Source organism: Dendrobates tinctorius, unplaced genomic scaffold (genome assembly GCF_039654945.1).
Source record: "Dendrobates tinctorius isolate UK_male_01 unplaced genomic scaffold, ASM3965494v1 ptg000102l, whole genome shotgun sequence".
Lineage (NCBI taxonomy): Eukaryota > Metazoa > Chordata > Amphibia > Anura > Dendrobatidae > Dendrobates > Dendrobates tinctorius.
Window position 1 is genome coordinate 38,243,117 of NW_027361770.1, and position 21,184 is coordinate 38,264,300.

Here is a 21,184-nt window from a genome sequence, read left to right on the forward strand (position 1 = left end):
AGTGCACATTATTTCTTTTAAAATCCATAGTCGCAGGTACAGATATCAAAACCTGACAACCATGAAACCTGAACTAGACATCCGAGCAAGGAGCGAGGTGGAGGAAGCACTGGTGCATGAAGACGGCTGAAGCTCAGAGTGTCCATACTATGTGTAAATGAAGGACTTCAGAGGAGACGTGATGGTTTAGAAGAAACATTGGAATCTGTCCTATCCCCATAAAAAATGCATGCCAAAATTAAAAGAAAAAAAAACAAAAGGAAGGAATTGGATCCTTTGGGTCTGAGAATAACTCAACAAACAGAATGAAAAATGTGTTAGAACTACAGTTACTGGTGTGGAAAAGTAAACTTAGATATGATATTCAAGTGATTCAAAATATTTAAAAGGGATTCTATTGTTTTACACATTGCTGAAACTAAACAGAGAAATGTATTTGCTTCTCTGCACTTTGGCCTTAAGTCCAAGTTCAGATGAGTCCGATTTACATCCAGAAAACTTAGGATGATTTTCTTCTGTATTGTCATTTTTTGTCCTTATGTTACATCTGTGTTATATATAGTAGGAAAGAAAAGTATAGGTCATACACAGGGGATCACCCAAAAATGGATTTGGCAAAAAATAGAACATATAAATCTTTATTAAGACACAAATGACTGATATACTGTACAAAATTTTGAAACTTTAAAATTCGTCAACCATGTGACATACACATATAACCAGACTCAAAATAGAGCCACACCCCCTTGGCTAAACACTCCAAATGGATGTGTAAGTAAATGGCCCTGTGATTAAATAAATAGCATACCATACAAAAACAATGGGTTTGTGGACAAATGCAATCTCATTTGTAGTTACATGTAAATATACAGATGTTATAAATATGAAGGCTGGAAACAATGGCCCTAATATCATAATCGAATGTAAAAATTTGATGACAATAAGTATTGAGGCGTATGATCACAAATAGAAAACCCTCAAATATATGAAATGTAATACAATTAATGACAATAAAAATTGAGGCGTATAATCACAAGTCGAAAACCTCAAATATATGAGATATAATACATAGAAAGACAGAAATCAGCTCAATTTCAACTATATAAAGTCAGTTAAAAATAAATATGAGACGCAAACATCAAACGCTGTATCCCTTATAATATCCTCATGTAGAACAAGCAAGACCGGGCATATATATACAGTGGGGCAAAAAAGTATTTAGTCAGTCAGCAATAGTGCAAGTTCCACCACTTAAAAAGATGAGAGGCGTCTGTAATTTACATCATAGGTAGACCTCAACTATGGGAGACAAACTGAGAAAAAAAAATCCAGAAAATCACATTGTCTGTTTTTTTTTCATTTTATTTGCATATTATGGTGGAAAAATAAGTATTTGGTCAGAAACAAAATTTCTTCTCAATACTTTGTGATATATCCTTTGTTGGCAATGACAGAGGTCAAACGTTTTCTGTAAGTCTTCACAAGGTTGCCACACACTGTTGTTGGTATGTTGGCCCATTCCTCCATGCAGATCTCCTCTAGAGCAGTGATGTTTTTGGCTTTTCGCTTGGCAACACGGACTTTCAACTCCCTCCAAAGGTTTTCTATAGGGTTGGGATCTGGAGACTGGCTAGGCCACTCCAGGACCTTGAAATGCTTCTTACGAAGCCACTCCTTCGTTGCCCTGGCGGTGTGCTTTGGATCATTGTCATGTTGAAAGACCCAGCCACGTTTCATCTTCAATGCCCTTGCTGATGGAAGGAGGTTTGCACTCAAAATCTCACGATACATGGCCCCATTCATTCTTTCATGTACCCGGATCAGTCGTCCTGGCCCCTTTGCAGAGAAACAGCCCCAAAGCATGATGTTTCCACCACCATGCTTTACAGTAGGTATGGAGTTTGATGGATGCAACTCAGTATTCTTTTTCCTCCAAACACGACAAGTTGTGTTTCTACCAAACAGTTCCAGTTTGGTTTCATAAGACCATAGGACATTCTCCCAAAACTCCTCTGGATCATCCAAATGCTTTCTAGCAAACTTCAGACGGGCCCGGACATGTACAGGCTTAAGCAGTGGGACACGTCTGGCACTGCAGGATCTGAGTCCATGGTGGCGTAGTGTGTTACTTATGGTAGGTCTTGTTACATTGGTCCCAGCTCTCTGCAGTTCATTCACTAGGTCCCCCCGCGTGGTTCTGGGATTTTTGCTCACCGTTCTTGTGATCATTCTGACCCCACGGGGTGGGATTTTGCGTGGAGCACCAGATCGAGGAAGTTTATCAGTGGTCTTGTATGTCTTCCATTTTCTAATTATTGCTCCCACAGTTGATTTCTTCACTCCAAGCTGGTTGGCTATTGCAGATTCAGTCTTCCCAGCCTGGTGCAGGGCTACAATTTTGTTTCTGGTGTCCTTTGACAGCTCTTTGGTCTTCACCATAGTGGAGTTTGGAGTCAGACTGTTTGAGGGTGTGCACAGGTGTTTTTTTATACTGATAACAAGTTTAAACAGGTGCCATTACTACAGGTAATAAGTGGAGGAAAGAGGAGACTCTTAAAGAAGAAGTTACAGGTCTGTGAGAGCCAGAAATCTTGATTGCTTGTTTCTGACCAAATACTTATTTTCCACCATAATATGCAAATAAAATGAAAAAAAAACAGACAATGTGATTTTCTGGATTTTTTGTTCTCAGTTTGTCTCCCATAGTTGAGGTCTACCTATGATGTAAATTACAGACGCCTCTCATCTTTTTAAGTGGTGGAACTTGCACTATTGCTGACTGACTAAATACTTTTTTGCCCCACTGTATATTAAAGGCTCAAATAACCATCTGTAAAGTGATAAAATACAGCCCCAAACTGCCTGTATATAAGTCCCCTATATACATAGACATAAATCACACAAGGATGAATAACTACAGGTCTCAGCAAAAATACTATATATTTTATAGGTGATTATCACTGCTTGCGTTTGTGCCACTCATTTTTTGGCACTGAATTTGGTTACTTGAGGTGTGCAAAGTATTCATCCTTGTATACTGTATATGTCTTTATATGTCAAGAAACAGAACTTTATGCAGTGTGCAGGTTAAAAACTCTTTTCAAGCTTTAACAATGCATTTTAAAACTAGTTAGTGTTCCGCTGTTAAAACAATGATGCGTTGGAATAGGAAACTCGCATGGCCTAATCATTTTTATGGCATGATTAAAGATAGAGATTCCATTATAAATGAGTCAGCGTTTTCATTATGGAATACCAACTGGATTTTACGATTAATAAAGCTTGAAAATAGTTTTTAATTTGCTGATATTCATCTAACTGGATCAGAGGGGGTTCCTGGACATGCAGTGGGTGAGCTGGCTTTCATTTTATTTGTGACTAAAAAAATAGGCTTTTTGAATGCATACAGCAGCCTGTAACTCTATACGGGTAGATGGAGTGAAATATCATCCTGATTTATGTACATACCACTAAAGATCTATTAACATACACGATGTAAGCCGACATTCGGAATCCCACCAATGGACTACAAGTTGGACAGTAGTCTGCTACTTAATAACTTGAATTATCAAAAAACATACAGTTTCCTTGGTTCCAAACAAAGATGCAATACATTTTTATGAAACTGTGACTTGAAGCAATTGTGTCACATTTGATGTTATATATATATATATATATATATATATATATATATATATATACACATACACATACATACACACACAGTCATATGTTAACGTTTGGGCACCCCTATTAAGGTTAACCTTTTTTCTTTATAACAATTTTGGTTTTTGCAACAGCTATTTCAGTTTCATATATCTAATAACTGATGGACTCCATTATATTTCTGGATTCAAATGAGGTTTATTGTACTAACAGAAAATGTGCAATCTGCATTTAAACAAAATTTGACCGATGCAAAAGTATGGGCACCCTTATCATTTTCTTGATTTGAACACTCCTAACTACTTTTTACTGACTTCCTGAAGCACTAAATTGGTTTTGTAACCTCATTGAGCTTTGAACTTCATAGCCAGGTGTATCAAATCATGAGAAAAGGTATTTAACCCCTTTCTGCCATCCGACGTACTATCCCGTCCATGGGACCTGGGCCCCTATGCCCATGGACGGGATAGTACGTCTAGCGCGATCAGCGGCGCCCACGTGGTGAGCGCCGCTGATCGCGGCCGGGTGTCAGCTGATTATCACAGCTGACACCCGGCACAATGTGTCAGGGGCGGTCACGGACCGCCCCCGACACGTTAACCCCTTGCACACTGCGATCAAACATGATCGCGGTGTACCGGGGGTTAAAGGGAAGCATCGGCAGGGAGGGGGCTCCCTCCGTGCTTCCCTGAGCCCCCCACGGCAGCGCCATGTGCAGCGCTGCTGCGGGGGGCTCCTTTCCTCCAGGCCCCCGAATCCAAGATGGCGACGGGGGCCTTCGGGGGCCTGAGGAAGCTGGCTTCCTCAGTGCCTGCAAAGCGCAGGCATGAGGAAGTCTGCAGCAGTGCCTGTGTCAGATCGCTGATCTGTCACAGTGATCTGTGATGTGACAGATCAGCGATCTGTCACAGGACAGTGATGTCCCACCTGGGACTATTTAATAAAGTAAAAAAAAAATAAAAAAAAGTGTTAAAATAATTTAAAAAAAAATCGCCAAATTAGAAAAAAAAAAAAATATTCCCCCAATAAATATATTTTTTGGAAATAATAAAAAAAAAACAATAAAAGTACACATATTAGGTATCACCGCGTCCGTAATGACCTGCCCTATAAAACTGTCCCATTAGTTAACCCCTTTAGCGAACCCCTTAAAAAATAAAAATAAAAAACGAAGCAAAAAATAATGATTTATTATCATACCGCCAAACAAAAAGTGTAATAACGCGCGATCAAAAAGACGCATATAAATATCCATGGTACCGCTGAAAACGGCATCTTGTCCCGCAAAAAACGAGCCACCACAGAGCATCATCAGCGAAAAAATAAAAAAGTTATAGCTCGCAGAATAAAGCGATGCAAAAATAATTATTTTTTATATAAAATAGTTTTCATTGCATAAAACCGACAAAAACATAAAAAAATGACATAAGTGAGGTATCGCTGTAACCGTACTGACCCGAAGAATAAAACTGCTTTATCAATTTTACCGCACGCGGAACGGTGTAAACGCACCCCCCCAAAAGAAATTCATGAAATGCTGGTTTTTGTTCATTCTGCGTCCCAAAAATAGGAATAAAAAGCGATCAAAAAATGTCACGTGCCCGAAAATGGTACCAATAAAAACGTCAACTCGTCCTGCAAAAAATAAGACCTCACATGACTCGGTGGGTCAAAATACGGAAAAATTATAGCTCTCAATATGTGGTGATGCAAAAACTATTTTTACAATAAAAAGCGTCTTTTAGCGTGCGACAGCTGCCAAATATAAAAACCGCCATAAATAGTAAATCAAACCCCCCGTCATCACCCCCTTAGTTAGGGAAAAATAATAAAATTTAAAAAAAAAGTATTTATCTCCATTTTCCCATTAGGGTTAGGGTTAGGGCTAGGGTTAGGGCTAGGGTTAGGGCTCAGATTAGGGTTAGGGGTGTGTTGGGGTTAGGGTTGGAGTTATAATTGGGGGGTTTCCACTGTTTGGGCACATCAGGGGCTCTCCAAATGCAACATGGCGTCTGATCTCAATTCCAGCCAATTCTGAGTTGAAAAAGTCAAATGGTGCTCCTTCCCTTCCAAGCTCTGCCATGCGCCCAAACAGTGTTTTACCCCACATGTAGGGTATCAACCTACTCAGGACAAATTGCAAAACAATTTTTGGGGTCCAATTTCTCCTGTTACCCTTAGGAAAATAAAAAATTGGGGGCAAAAATATAATTTTTGTGGAAAAAAATGATTTTTTTATTTTCACGTCCGAGTGTTATAAACTTCTGTGAAGCACTTGGGGGTTCAAAGTGCTCACCACACATCTAGATAAGTTCCGTGGGTGGTCTAGTGTCCAAAATGGGGTCACTTGTGGGGAGTTTCAATAGTTTAGGTACATCAGGGGCTCTCCAAACGCACGACACCCGCAGACCATTCCATCAAAGTCTGCATTCCAAAACGTCACTGCTTCCCTTCCGAGCCCCGACGTGTGTCCATACAGTAGTTTTCTCCCACATATGGGGTGTCAGCGTACTCAGGAGAAATTGGACCCCCAAAAGTTGTTGTACAATTTGTCCTGTTACCCTTGGGAAAATGAAAAAATTGGGGACTAATTGATCATGTTTGTGGAAAAAATACGAATTTTTTATTTTCACGCCCGGGCATTATAAACTTCTGTGAAGCACTGGGTGGGTCAAAGTGCTCACCACACATCTAGATAAGTTCCTTAGGGGGTCTAGTTTCCAAAATGGTGTCATTTGTGGGGGGTTTCCACTGTTTTGGTACATCAGGGGTTTTCCAAACGCGACATGGTGTCCGATCTCAATTCCAGCCAAAAACGTCAAATGGCGCTGCTTCCCTTCCGAGCTCTGCCATGCGCCCAAATAGTGGTTTACCCCCACATGTGGGGTATCAGCGTACTCAGGACAAATTGCACAATAACTTTTAGGGTCCTGTTACCCTTGGGAAAATAAAAATTGGGGTGAAAAGATCATTTTTGTGGAAAAAATATGATTTTTTAATTGTACCGCTGTACGTTATAAACTTCTGTAAAGCCCTTGTGGGTTCAAAGTTCTCACCACGTATCTAGATAAGTTCCTTGGGGGGTCTAGTTTCCAAAATGGGGTCACTTGTAGGGGGTTTCCACTGTTTAGGTACATCAGGGACTCTCCAAACGTGACATGGCGTCCAATCTGAATTCCAGCCAATTTTGCATTGAAAGTGTCAAACGGCGTTCCTTCCATTCTGAGCTCTGCCATGCACCGAAACAGTGGTTCCCCCCCACATATCAGGTATCTGCGTACTCAGGACAAATTGCACAATAACTTTTGCAGTCCAATTTCTCCTGTTACCCTTGGTAAAATAAAAAAAATACTTCAGGTTCAATTTTTTTTATGAAAAAAAGTTAGATGTTAATTTTTTTTAAAATATTCAAAAATATTCCTGTGACGCACCTAAAGGGTTAATAAACTTCTTGAATGTGGTTTTGAGCACTTTAAGGGGTGCAGTTTTTAGAATGGTGTCACTTTTGGGTATTTTCTATCATATAGACCCCTCAAAGTGGCTTCAAATGTGATGTGGTCCTAAAAATAAAATGGTGTTGTAAAAATGAGAAATCGCTGGTCAACTTTTAACCCTTATAACTTCCTAACAAAAAAAAATTTTGGTTCCAAAATTGTGCTGATGTAAAGTAAACATGTGGGAAATGTTAGTTATCAAGTTTTTTGTGTGCCGTATCTCTGTGATTTAAGGGCATAAAAATTCAAAGTTGGAAAATTGCGAAATTTTCAAAATTTTCGCCAAATTTCCGTTTTTCTCACAAATAAACGCAAGTTATTTGAATGAAATTTTACCACTAACATGAAGTACAATATGTCACGAGAAAACAATGTCAGAATCACCGGGATCCATGGAAGCGTTCCAGAGTTATGACCTCAAAAAGGTACAGTGGTCAGAATTGTAAAAATTGGCCCGGTCATGAACGTGCAAACCACCCTTGGGGGTGAAGGGGTTAAAGGTGGCCACTTGCAAGTAGTTCTCTTATTTGATTCTCCTATGAAGAGTGGCATCATGGGCGCCTCAAAATAACTCTCAAATGATCTGAAAACAAAGATTATTCAACATAGCTTTTCAGGGGAAGGTTACAAAAAGTTGTCTCAGAGATTTAACCTGTCCGTTTCCACTGTGAGGAACATAGTAAGGAAATGGAAGAACACAGGTACAGTTCTTGTTAAGCCCAGAAGTGGCAGGCCAAGAAAAATATCAGAAAGGCAGAGAAGAAGAATGGTGAGAACAGTCAAGGACAATCCACAGACCACCTCCAAAGACCTGCAGCATCATCTTGCTGCAGATGGTGTCACTGGGCATCGGTCAACAATACAGCGCACTTTGCACAAGGAGAAGCTGTATGGGAGAGTGATGCGAAAGAAGCCGTTTCTGCAAGCACGCCACAAACAGAGTCGCCTGAGGTATGCAAAAGCACATTTGGACAAGCCAGTTACATTTTGGAAGAAGGTCCTGTGGACTGATGAAACAAAGATTGAGTTGTTTGGTCATACAAAAAGGCGTTATGCATGGAGGCTAAAAAACACAGCATTCCAAGAAAAACACTTGCTACCCACAGTAAAAATTGGTGGAGGTTCCATCATGCTTTGGGGCTGTGTGGCCAATGCCGGCACCGGGAATCTTGTTAAAGTTGAGGGTCGCATGGATTCAACTCAGTATCAGCAGATTCTTGACAATAATGTGCAAGAATCAGTGACGAAGTTGAAGTTACGCAGGGGATGGATATTTCAGCAAGACAATGATCCAAAACACCGCTCCAAATCTATTCAGGCATTCATGCAGAGGAACAATTACAATGTTCTGGAATGGCCATTCCAGTCCCCAGACCTGAATATCATTGAACATCTGTGGGATGATTTGAAGCGGGCTGTCCATGCTCGGCGACCATCAAACTTAACTGAACTGGAATTGTTTTGTAAACAGGAATGGTCACAAATACCTTCATCCAGGAACACATTAATAGCTACAGGAAGCGACTAGAGGCTGTTATTTTTGCAAAAGGAGGATTACAAAATATTAATGTCAGTTTTATGTTGAGGTGCCCATACTTTTGCACCGGTCAAATTTTGTTTAAATGCAGATTGCACATTTTCTGTTAGTACAATAAACCTCATTTGAATCCAGAAATATAATGGAGTCCATCAGTTATTAGATATAGAAAACTGAAATAGCTGTTGCAAAAACCAAAATTGTTATAAAGAAAAAAGGTTAACATTAATAGGGGTGCCCAAACTTTAACATATGACTGTATATACACACACACGGAAGGCAGGTGTTGACCCTGTGGGACCCCATCTATCCACCACGCACATACAAACACTTTGTGAAAACACACAACAACATTAGAGCAGAGGAGATATCTAGTATCAATATAAATGAAAATCCTATTCTACCTATGAATTATTTTTACTCACCGGCATGATGCTTTCTGTGTTGGGTAGCTTAATTCGCACGTTCCATGCACACAATATCCATTATAGTTTTCCGAACATGGCATATAATTGCCCGTATAGTCATCTTCCCTTTGATCACTGGAGTCTAACAAGAAAATAACGTTCCAAATGTTACTGTATATAAAAATCATTACATTAACAGTTTGTTGTAACACACACATCTCAGTGTGCGAAGGTAGAAAAATAAAGCTTTCTTAGGGTCTGGTCACATGGAGTTTCATGATTCCAACAAACAAATTCAGAAGGATTTCCCAATGTAAAGCTCCAAATTCTGCCACTCTATAGATATACAAGGAATGAGAGATTGCGGGGCAGAATTGAGGAAGCAACAGTGATAGGAAAGATATTACCTATATGTATGTGCACAGCTGTATGGAGGAAAATGGCCATATAATGGGGACTTCTGAGTAAAAATGCAGTGGATATTGTAAACTTTGCTAAAGGGTAGAACACGGAATACTGTTTTTGATTAAAGAAACCTATTAACTTTTTTCCATGAACCCTGTGTATGTGCATATGTGTGTAGTGTGCTGTGTGTGTTAATATTCTCACCTATGGCTGTCATCTCCAGTATCCACCAAAGTTCAGCTCCTTTTCTGAGTGAAGTCACCGCTCTTCAGACTCTTCTGGTCACATTGCGCTTTACATGACCCAGGAGTGGGGTTTACAATGTAAGTCTATGGAGCGTCAGAATGAACCTCAGAATGGGGCTCCATAGGCTTAAAATGGAAAAGAGACTTCCAGCTCCCGCATTAGGCATAGTGATTAGGAAAATCTGAAGAGTGATGACGTCATCGAGAAGAGGAGCAGAACGGTGCTGCATCCCGGAGAAGAAGGCTGTAGGTAATACACTCACTCTACACTACATATACACAGATTTAAAGAACAGTTAAAGAAAAGTTCACGGGAGCACCTCTTTAAACTAGAAGACAAAATGTTACTCTGACCACTTCAGACACAAAAACAGAAAAGGTTTTATCCCTAATTTGCTTTTGTAACCCACTATTTCTCCCTTTTTCATTCTCTTCTTCTCTTGCAATCTCATGTGACTTTATGTTATATAGATCAATACTTTTCAATATGGAGGCCAGTTCTTATTTAATCCAGAGCAAAGCAATGTATCTGTACTAAACTTTGTTAATTCCTAATGAAGATGTTTCGGTGTTATACCCTTGTGGAGAAATAGAAGTTTATTGTAGCTCAGTGTTTATTTTGTATTTACAAAGTTTCTTACCATAAATTCATTCATCAGAGAAGAACATATGTCACCAGGGCAAAAGTGAACAATTTTTGCATTTATTTTATTCCAATCGCTCCAAAAATTTTTTAAAATCTGCCATACAGTCACAAAGGTAAAGCTGGGGAGGAGCCTAATCAAATTCATGAAAAGTAGCGGCATTCCTTAAGCCAGAATATTATTACCCTCTCTGATTAGAGTAACGATTCGGACGAGGCGCACAGAGTTGCACACCCCTGAGAAGACGTGCCAAATTAATTAACTGGCTTGCGCCTTTAAAGAATTTGGAGCATCTTATTCATGCACGCACCTCATTAAGAGTGGAGCACAAAATAAATGAGTCTAAGTAAAATGAGGGCTAAAATCACCAAAAGCCATAAAAGGTACAAACATAATAATGAATCAGTGCCTAATTTTTAAAATCTGCTAAAGTAAATCAAACTAAAATCTTCAAGCACAATTGGCTTCTAGTTCTGGCGGTAGAAAAAAACATGGACTGCACATCCAAAACTCATATATAAATCTATGGTGGGTGTAGGGAAGGTGACCTGATGGATGAACTTGTCTGTAGGGGGACGGGATGGTTTCTGCACTGTAGACGGATGTTTGTAATGACAGAAGGGAAACAGCTAGGGAAAATGGAATAGGAGTGCAGTACCTAAGTTTGACCACAAGATGGCAGGGGGGAGCGTAGTTCAGGACTTGACCGTAGCTTATGGCTTTAGAAACTGCTTAGAGGGGCGGGGAGGTAGGAACCCAGGAGGGAAATTCCCGAGCAGGGGGATAAATAGGACAGGACAGGGTTCCAGATGGTTCCAGTCCCGGGAGGAGCTCAGGAGGAGAAGAATCAGTAAGGAGAACGGACAATGGTGGAGAGCTTGACCAGGGGACTGATAGGAAGAAACAGTCAGGGGGGTGGCCCCGACATGAAGAACCGCAGGACAGACGAGGCCCCGGGGGTACCAGATTGACGACGACCTCGGACTGGTGAAGCGCTGGCGGTAGATAGGCCTAGGGCAGCCCAACAAAAGAGCCGCGAGGAATGTCACTACGACAGAAGAAAGGTGCAGGTACCGGGGCCTGAATATGGAGAGCTGTGAAGGTGCTGCGGTGTATGGCTACGGTCGTCAGGAGGACGGCCAATAAACTCGGATCTGTTGTACCCGAAAATCTGCCTCCGTCTCGTCTGTGTCATCTGTGTGCGGTAAGCAGTGGACCACCCCCCAATCTGGGCCCCCACCACATGGGTAAGAAAAAATTGCAGAACTGAACACAAGATTCTTGGTTAACACTGTGATCAGACTGCATGAAGCCCACATCCACGTCACAGCGAAACTCTTAGTGAATGCCTAGCCTTGAAGTGATCAACAGCGAAAGTGACCCAGGTGTCCCACAGCACCCATGCTGCAAGGTAAAGATCCCACAGCTCTAGATCACACCACGCCAGGACCAACACCACCACAACAATGGCCATCACAGTGGGCGTCATACAGTCTGATCAGAACTAAGTACCTAATGTTCAGTTTTGTAAATTTTTGCTTAGCTGCAATAGATCAACAATATGTGAGCTTTTAGATATGTGTTCCACATCTTTTTCCTACAAGTATACTATCAGCTTCATGTTTATATCTGCCATTATGTTTCATGTAAGAAGGCTATATCTGCAGCCTGTGAAGTGGTGTTCATTTTCAGCTCACAGTATTTTATTCTGCTCTTCAGTATTCCAGAGCACGACTTGTCCAAATATACTATATGTTTCTAAAGTAATTGCAGCTCAGTGTCAGCTGGAGACATGTCTGTGTTTTGAACTACAAATATCCTTTGTCCAGTAAAATGAATGTGCATCATAAAATAGCAGAATTCTGCAGCAATACCGGCTGTTGTCAAAATGCGACTCTGACATTTACATTAGGATGGTGCTCTCATGCAGTAGTCTCGAGCAGCAAGATCTGGAGGCAGGAATGAAGCAGAGAAAAAGTATACATCGATAAAACAATGGTGTCTTTGGAACGAGTCTGGTGCGGACCTACCTTTCACCTCTGGGCGATACTGTAAGCTGTCATCCTTCTTTCCAACTGGATTAGTGTCATCTGTGACTTAATATATAAAAAATAAAAAAAATTAGACCCCATTGTGGAGGTTATTGTACAAGAGCCTCCATATACTAAAGTGGCAAGAAACCCAAATAATTCAATACTTCAACACGCATAATAAGAGCCCATGCTTATGGCTGAATTTCTGTGTTTTACAGATCCATACCCTCCTACTGGTCCATACTTTATTTACAGATTCATACAAAGGGACAAAGAGGTCTTTTTTCTTGTGGATTCCTAGGAGGCAGCATAAGAGGGGACACAGGGTGCCTAATGGTGTGCCTAATGGTGTGTATTGCTCAGTGTGCCACATTACAGGATTTCTGCCTGAATTATATCTCCGATTTCAGTATTTACCTCAGAAACGTTATAATAAGAAAGCACTACTCCGGTATTTGTTCCTAATTTTACTGCTGGAGTGGTGCCACTAACCCAAGTTCTCTGCCCCTGGTCACTTATCAGCTGTCTGTTATCCGCACTGTTATGGTCCGTCTTCTGCAATTTGTGACCTGCCAGATAGCTCCAGTGTTTGCTAAGTGAGCCGGGGATCACAACTCAATGTAAGTCCATGACAGCAAGGTCAAGGCTCTTATAGACTTACATTGAGAGCTTGTCACCATTCATTCTGACTTCTCGTCAGTCAGAAGTTGCGGTCACAAGATGGACTGTAGCGGTGTCGGGAACAACTGAAGACAGTGGCTGGAGAGTATAATACTGGGGTCAGGGATCTTAGATTCATGACTTCACACCTGGGCTGAAATAAATAAAAATGCTGCAATCGTACTTTGAAAACTAAAGAATTAAATTCGGCAAGTTTTAATGATATGATGTTAATATACTACATGATTTGGAAGTACCATAAATTTAATTAATGTAGGGCATAAAAGACTGAAGCAAACCAAAATTTTTATGTAGGTGCCTAGATCCCTTTTTTTGGCAGAAAGGTTCGGCATGTTCTATTATTTGGTGTATACTGGACAAATGAGATATCTAACCAATATTCCATGTATGAGATGAATAAACATGGCTATCTGCATGAAAATGGGAAAATGCAGAAGGAAAGACCAGATCTGAATCATCGGCTACATTGACATATTATAAAATGCTACATTTTGGGCAGTATTCAATTTTCTAGAAATCATATTTTGGTTTCGTACCTGTACAGCTTCCTAGGTGCTTTACATCAATCTGCTCCTGTTTGATGCATGAGGCCTCTCTCACCATACAAGGGTTAGAATAGGAGTTTCCATCTGACGCACAGACTGGGTTAAAATTATGTCCACTGCAATCTATGTTACACACACATCTGTTAGGAAAAAGAATGAATGATTAAGTAACAAAGGAATGTTCAAGTTTCTATATCGGTTCATTAATATTATTATCAAGTATAAAAAAAACTGAAAAACAACAATAACTAATTTTTTTTAGATTTACTGGCCTAGCTGAATTGTCTCTAAAGGACCAAACTCCAGCGCAGCCATAGAAATAAGCCATCTTGTTACTGTGGGACAAGTCAAGGTGTGGGCCATTAACTCCCACCACATATTACATTAAGGGATTTTTCAGACATCCGTCCACATCGATCCGAGATCAGACTGTAATGCACGGACTGGCCGCAGGTCTCCGGACCCGAGCTTGACAGCTTCATGTATTTCTATGAGGTTGCCATGCTCGTTTTGCGAGAGCTGCGGCCAGTCCATACATTGCGGTAAACCTTGGACCGATTTGCACAGACGTCTGAAAAGTCTTTAGAAGATTATATTTGATAACCACCAGCTCATATTTAATATTAACAATTTTTATTACTATAGCTCCAACATCTTCCTCATCCCTTCATATTACATAGGGTACTTGTACAGAAAATAAAGATGTAACAGAGTAAACACAGAATTAAACAGATGCCGAGAGGAGTGAGGGCTCTTCTCACAAGCTTACAATCTAGGAGGAAATAGAGGAGGCACAAAAGGTAATGGTAAAAAGTGCTTGCATAGTCCAGCCATCAATACATTTTTAAAATGTAACTGTCATTGTGGCATGGTAGGGGGAATCTTACAATTACCAATCAAAGGAATAGTCTGTGTTTTTGTAGATAGTTAATAGTAAGCTAGTGGAAATAAAAGAACAGGTCTTCCCCATAAGAAGAAGGTAGTTCACCTTCAATTCAAATCTGACACAAGCTTCTGGTATTCAGGTACGCAAGGCTGATGTAGCATTCCCAAATATTACCTCAATAAGCATATTACCAGCAGTGAAATTCTTATGAGATCTGTGAAATAAATATTGATAACGTCACCAATTTTCTTTTTAAATATAATTCTAAAGGTGATATTGTCATGAAATTCTCGCCAGATGTTGGTCAAACTTATCTAATCCATGCAGGCAAAGATGTCCATAAATTAAGCTATGTGTAATAATGGGAAATGACACAGGGAAAAAAGTATTGAAGAAATGAAGAGAGGTGCAAAAAGCCATGGAAAGTAATGACACTAGCTGAAATTTATCAGTAATTAGAAAGCAATCCTGCCACTTAGTAAAAAACAATATCAGATGTCTCATTAAAAACAGTGAGCTGTCTCAAGACCTTTGCAACCTTACTGTTGCAAAACATACTGATGGCATTGATTATAGAAGAATTTCTAAACTACTGAAGGTTTCAGTGAGGACTGTTGGTGCCATAATCCAGAATTGGAAAGAACATTATTTCCCCATTAACCGGCCACGACTAGGTGCTCCCCACAAGAGGCCTAACTATCTCTGTATAATGTTTTTCTGAAAAAGTTAGGTTTAAAAACTTTATGCTAACATGTTAATTCGGACTTTGTCTGTGCCTTTGAAGCTGGAGAACCCTACACCCAGCTTTTGAGGCGCACTGCGCATGACAGGAGTTTCAGAATATGGCTTCTGTTTATGTGCAGTATGCCTCTGAAGCCGCGAAGAGTACACACAGCTACAGAGGGGCAGTGACACTGCCGTAATGTGCGGCGCGCATGTGTGAGATTTGCAGGAGCTGGCGATGATGACAGCTTGTGCAAATTATGTTATCACGCGTGATAATATGGAAAGAGGGCTGACTAGTTTGGGGCAACTAACGCCCCATCGACTAGTCAAAGTCCTAGTTAGCATAGGAAACCAAGAAATATAAATGCCTTTTTTAAACCTCATTTTTACAGAAAAATGATATACAGGGCTGGTTAGGCAGGGAATTCACTCATTAATAAGTGAATGCTGCTCAATTGGAGGGCATGAAGGACCTGACTAGTTCCCTTTAATGACCTGTGGCCGTGAAATGAGATCTCAATCTGCGCATCCACAAGTGGCCCTTTTCCCAAAGCACATGGCAGGGATATCATTGAATCTGCTCACCGGTGCCAACACCTTCTGTGATCCCTGGCACTGCAGCATCAGCCCGTTCTTGCCACCACCAACCTCCTGAAGCAGCAACCTTGCTTCCTGTCACATCGATTCACCGCCGCCAACCCCTGATATACTCACTTTGGATTATAAGACACACCCATTTTCCTCCCAAATCTGGAGGAAAAAAAGGTGTCTTATATTTTGAAAAAAACGGTACTTAATAAATTGGTGATATGTTTAATATTTATTTCACCCACTGCATATCCTCATTTCATTGATAAACTTTTAGGTGAAAAGCCTATTAGGTGAAATAAGCCTGGCGAAATGGCCACTGGCTAATTCTTATTGGGGCATTGTATATGAACAGGCATGCCATGAAAAACTTACCACAGTAGGCTTGTGTGTATATGATATGATGCACACAGTTGGCTAGGACAAAGGACTCAGGACTGTAACCTTCCCACAGCCTGCTTCCTCTACTGCCCCTTTTACCAGTCAGAGCTCTGATGCCTCCTTCCCTAGCACCAGTCATGTGACAACTGCATGCAATTTATGGCCCGATCTCCAGAGTACCTGTCTGTGTATTCCCTTGGCTAATTGATCCATCCCAAATGCTGGAGAAGCTTCAAAGACAAGGACCTCCCACAGCCTCTCTCTGCTTTGTGCCTAGTTCATCCATTGGCTGAAATCTATGTTAAAGCTTCTTAATGAATCCATAGTCACTGAGTCACTACTTCATAGCTCATATTTTGGGTACACCAGCAATCAGCAATGGTTTATTGTCGGACACTTATAAGAGCAGTGGTAATTATTTTATTCAGCCATAATGTGCACCACCTGAGGCCATGGGGCGTAACTCCTGGGGTATGCTTCCTGCAAATTGGAAACCACTGAGAGCACTAAACAACCAAAATGTTTAGTATGAGGAAGATATGCATCATCAAGTCTGGACTAAAAAAATGACTTATTACCTATAATGAAAATTAAAGGTAACCGTTGTCTTAATTTTTATTTCATAAATCAATACACACATAAAAATAAGCAACTTTGTAAAACATCTTATTAGCGAGATCTGCTTCTTTCTCTGCCATGACTGAGCATTCATTCTTGAAATTCTCAGTTCAATGCAGACAGATTGTTACATTACTGAGATAAAAGATGGCAGTTGCTACTGATTAGATTCTAACTAGATAGGAGGTGCTTTAAGGCAGAGCTCCTCCCTCTTCCTGGCATCTAAATAGAATTTTATCAGTAGTAATCACCATCTCCTATCTCAGTAATGTAACAATCTGTCTGCACTGAATACTGAATACAGATTTTACCTGTGAATTGAGAAATTTGTGAATGAATAATGAGTCCTGGTGGAGAAAGAAGCAGATTTCTCTGATAAGAAATTTTGTAATACGTCTTATTTTCATGTGAACTATTGATTTATGAAATAAAAATTGGAATGGCTGTTACTCTAAAACAAAATCACTTAGGGTGAAGGGTAAATACCATATAATATAGTGCTTTTGGTTATGTGCATGTGCACAGTGTCCAGACAAACTAACATAACAAGGAAATTTGGTAATTATTTATAAAAAAAAAAATAGTTGTATTTGTCGTGATTTTGAAGCTGGAAGGACATCTGCAGTTTATTAGTTATCTGTATTTTACAGTAAATGCTTTCAATTATTCATATTAGTATTCAAAACTATAGACAAACATCAGTTAAAATCTTTACAATTCAGTTTTGCTTTTCTAATTTATTCATTTTAAATTTATCTGTTTGTGATTTTGGCAAAATTTTTCAGAAAAAACTGCAATTCTGCAAATGCATCAAATGGAGACAAGGGAGGTATCAAAATATGTACCATAATTGGAAGGGCACTCATGTGGAATCAAGCTGCCAAAACACCTGCACTGCTGGCAACCCAATGTAAAAATGAAACATCAGGAAAAAAAACGAAAAAAGAAAATGAAGACGCTTGAAAGGCGATGAGGCAAAAACAGGAAAATATGTAGCATTCTGAAGGTTGAAATTACCGTAGTTATGTATTTCCATCTCAATAAGTGAAGGCATATCACTAGGATACCATCACTTTGTGAGTGCTGGCAAAGCAGATTTTTAGAACCCACACCAAACCTGAAAATTAAAAATCTGTGATGTTGCTAAAGAATTGTTCTGTTCCTCTTTGATTTAATCCTAAATGGCTATTTCTTTAATGTAATAATCCAATCACTCTTCTAATACAGTGGAATACAGTGGGGCAAAATAAGTATTTGATACACTGCCGATTTTGCAAGTTTTCCCACCTACAAAGAAAGGAGAGGTCTGTAATTTTTATTGTAGGTACTAGAGATGAGCGACTTTGGTCGGATCGGGTTTCATGAAACAAAATTTGAGTCGAATGAAACTGGTCCGACTAGGGCAAAAAAAGTAGAAGTTTCATCCGAAACCCGACCCCAATGCAAGTCAATGGAAAATAAAAGTCGGTATTGAGCGGATGACATTCATCCACTCAATGCCAACTTTTATTCCCCATTGACTTGCATTGGGGTCGGGTTTCGGATAAAACTCGACTTTTTTGCCCTAGTCGGACCAGTTTCATCCGACTCAAATTTTGTTTCATGAACCCGATCCGACCAAAGTCGCTCAACTCTAGTAGGTACACTTCAACTGTGCGAGACAGAATCTAAAAATATAAAAGAAAAAAACAAAAAAAAACAAAACAGAAAATCACATTGATTTTTAAATAATTAAATTGCATTTTATTGCATGAAATAAGTATTTGATCACCTACCAACCAGCAAGAATTCTGGCTCTCACAGGCCTATTAGTTTTTCTTTAAGAAGCCCTCCTATGCTGCGCTCATTACCTGTATTAATTGCACCTGTTTGAACTCATTACCTGTATAACAGGCACCTGTCCACAAACTCAATCAATAACACTCCAACATCTCCATGACGGCCAAGACCAAAGAGCTGTCTAAGGACACCAGGGACTAAATTGAATATCTTCACAAGCCTGGAATGGGCTACAGGACAATAGTCAAGCAGCTTAGTGAGACAGCAACAACTGTTGGCACAATTATTAGAAAATGGAAGAAACACAAGATGACTGTCAATCTTCCTCGGTCTGGGGCTCCATGCAAGATCTCACCTTGTGGGGTAAGGATGATCCTGGGAAAGGTCAGGATTCAACCCAGAACTACATGGGAGGACCTGGTAAACAACCTGAAGAGAGCTGGGACCACAGTCTCAAACATTACTGTTAACACACTACGCCGTGATGGATTAAAATCCTGCAGGGCATGCAATGTCCCCCTGCTCACGCCAGCACATGTCCAGGCTCGTTTAAAGTTCACCAAAAGCCAACTAGATGATCAAGAGAGGGCATGGGAAAAGTTCATGTGGTGAGAGGAGGTAAAAATAGAACTTTTTGGCATCAACTCCACTCGCCGTGTTTAGAAGAAGAAGAATGAGTACAACTCCAAGAATACCTTCCCAACCGTGAAGCATGATGGGGAAAATGTCATACTTTGGAGGTGCTTTTCTACAAAGGAGACAGGACGACTGCACTGTATTGAAGGGAGGATGGATGGGGTCATGTATTGCAAAATTTTGGCAAACATCCTTCTTCCCTCAGTAAGTGAATTGAAGATGGGTTTTGGCAGGGTCTGAAACACACAGCCAGGGCAACAAAGAAGTGACTCAGTAAGAAGTATCTGAAGATCCTGGAGTGGCTTAGACAGTCACCAGACCTGAATCCAATAGAAAATCTTTGGAGGGAGCTGAAACTCAACATTAGTCCTGAAACCTGAAAGACGTTTATGTGTGAATGGGCCAAAATCCCTGCAGCAGTGTGTGCAAACTTTGCAATTACAGAGGTCAGATGTTTAATGAAGTTCTTGACAAACAAAAGTTTCCGTACCAAATATTAGTTCTGTTTTTCTATTATATAAAATACTTATTTCATGCAATAAAATGCACATTAATCATGTAAAAATCATACAATATGATTTTCTGGAGTTTTTTTTTTAAATTCTGTCTCTGACATTTGAAATGTACCTACGATAAAAATTACATAGCTCTCCATTCTTTGCAGGTGGGAAAACTTGCAAAATCGGCAGTGTATCAAATACTTATTTTCCCCTCTGTATACTTCAATTAAAAAGTCCCTATCATTCCCTCTCTACTCTTTCTAACAACTTTATTTTTTTTTTATCTACTGTGGGTTAGATGACTATTCCTTTGAGAATTCCCAGTGCATTAGTTGTAACTGCCGCAGCCTCTATCCCCATCCTGAAACGAACTCTTTCTAGCAGTGAGAGAAGAGAGGAGGTAGAGACTTTAGAATTAAAGTATATTAAAAAAGCTATTATACTATTAAAATTAAAGAGATAGACATTGATTTATTCCTAAATGCTAGTGGTGAACCACCCTTTTAAACCCTTAGTGACTGAACTAATTTTGACCTTAATGACCAGGCCAAATTTTACAATTATGACCAGTGTCACTTTATGTGGTAATAACTCTGCAACACTTCAACGTATCCTAGGGATTCTGAGATTGTTTTTTCATGACATACACTACCGTTCAAAAGTTTAGGGTCACTTAGGAATTTCCTTATTTTTGAAAGAAAAGCACAGTTTTTTCCAATGAAGCTAACATTAAATGATTCAGAAATACACTCTTTACATTGTTAATGTGGTAAATGACTATTCTAGCTGCAAACGTCTGGTTTGTAATGCAATAAGTTCATAGGTGTATAGAGGCCCATTTCCAACAGCCATCACTTCAGTGTTCTAATGGTACTTTGTGTTTGCTAACTTCGTAAGAAGGCTAATGGATGGTTAGACTACCCTTTGAAACCCTTGTGCAAGTATGTTAGCACAACTGAACACAGTCTGGCTGATTAGAGAAGCTATAAACCTGACCTTCCTTTGAGCTAGTTGAGAATATGGAGCATTACATTTGTTGGTTCCATTAAACTCTCAAAATGGCCAGAAAAAAAGAACTTTCATGTGAAACTCGACAGTCTATTCTTGGTCTTAGAAATGAAGGCTATTCCATGCAAGAAATTGCCAAGAAACTGAAGATTTCCTACAATGGTGTGTACTACTCCCTTCAGAGAAGACCACAAACAGACTCTAACAAGAGTAGAAAGAGAAGTGGGAGGCCCTGATGCACAACTGACCAACAAGACAAGTACATTAGAGTCAGTAGTTTGAGAAATCGACACCTCACAGGTCCTCAACTGGCAGCTTCATTAAATAGTACACGCAAAACCCAGTGTCAACGTCTACAGCGAAGAGGCGACTCTGGGATGCTGGCCTTCAGGGAATAGTGGCAGA

General features: G+C 40.0%; 1 protein-coding gene across 4 annotated transcripts in view; it reads right to left on the reverse strand.

Annotated features, from left to right (window-relative positions):
* The window catches only part of TMEFF1 (transmembrane protein with EGF like and two follistatin like domains 1), a 329,513-nt gene that overhangs the window by 12,794 nt on the left and 295,535 nt on the right, over nucleotides 1-21,184 (reverse strand). For all 4 annotated transcript variants that reach the window (XM_073587846.1, XM_073587847.1, XM_073587848.1 and 1 more), the window contains exons 6-8: nucleotides 13,649-13,797; nucleotides 12,429-12,494; nucleotides 9,123-9,246 (exon numbers count right to left, since the gene is read on the reverse strand). In XM_073587846.1, coding sequence (XP_073443947.1) covers nucleotides 9,123-9,246; nucleotides 12,429-12,494; nucleotides 13,649-13,797 — 339 coding nt within the window. The remainder of the gene's footprint in view (nucleotides 1-9,122; nucleotides 9,247-12,428; nucleotides 12,495-13,648; nucleotides 13,798-21,184) is intronic.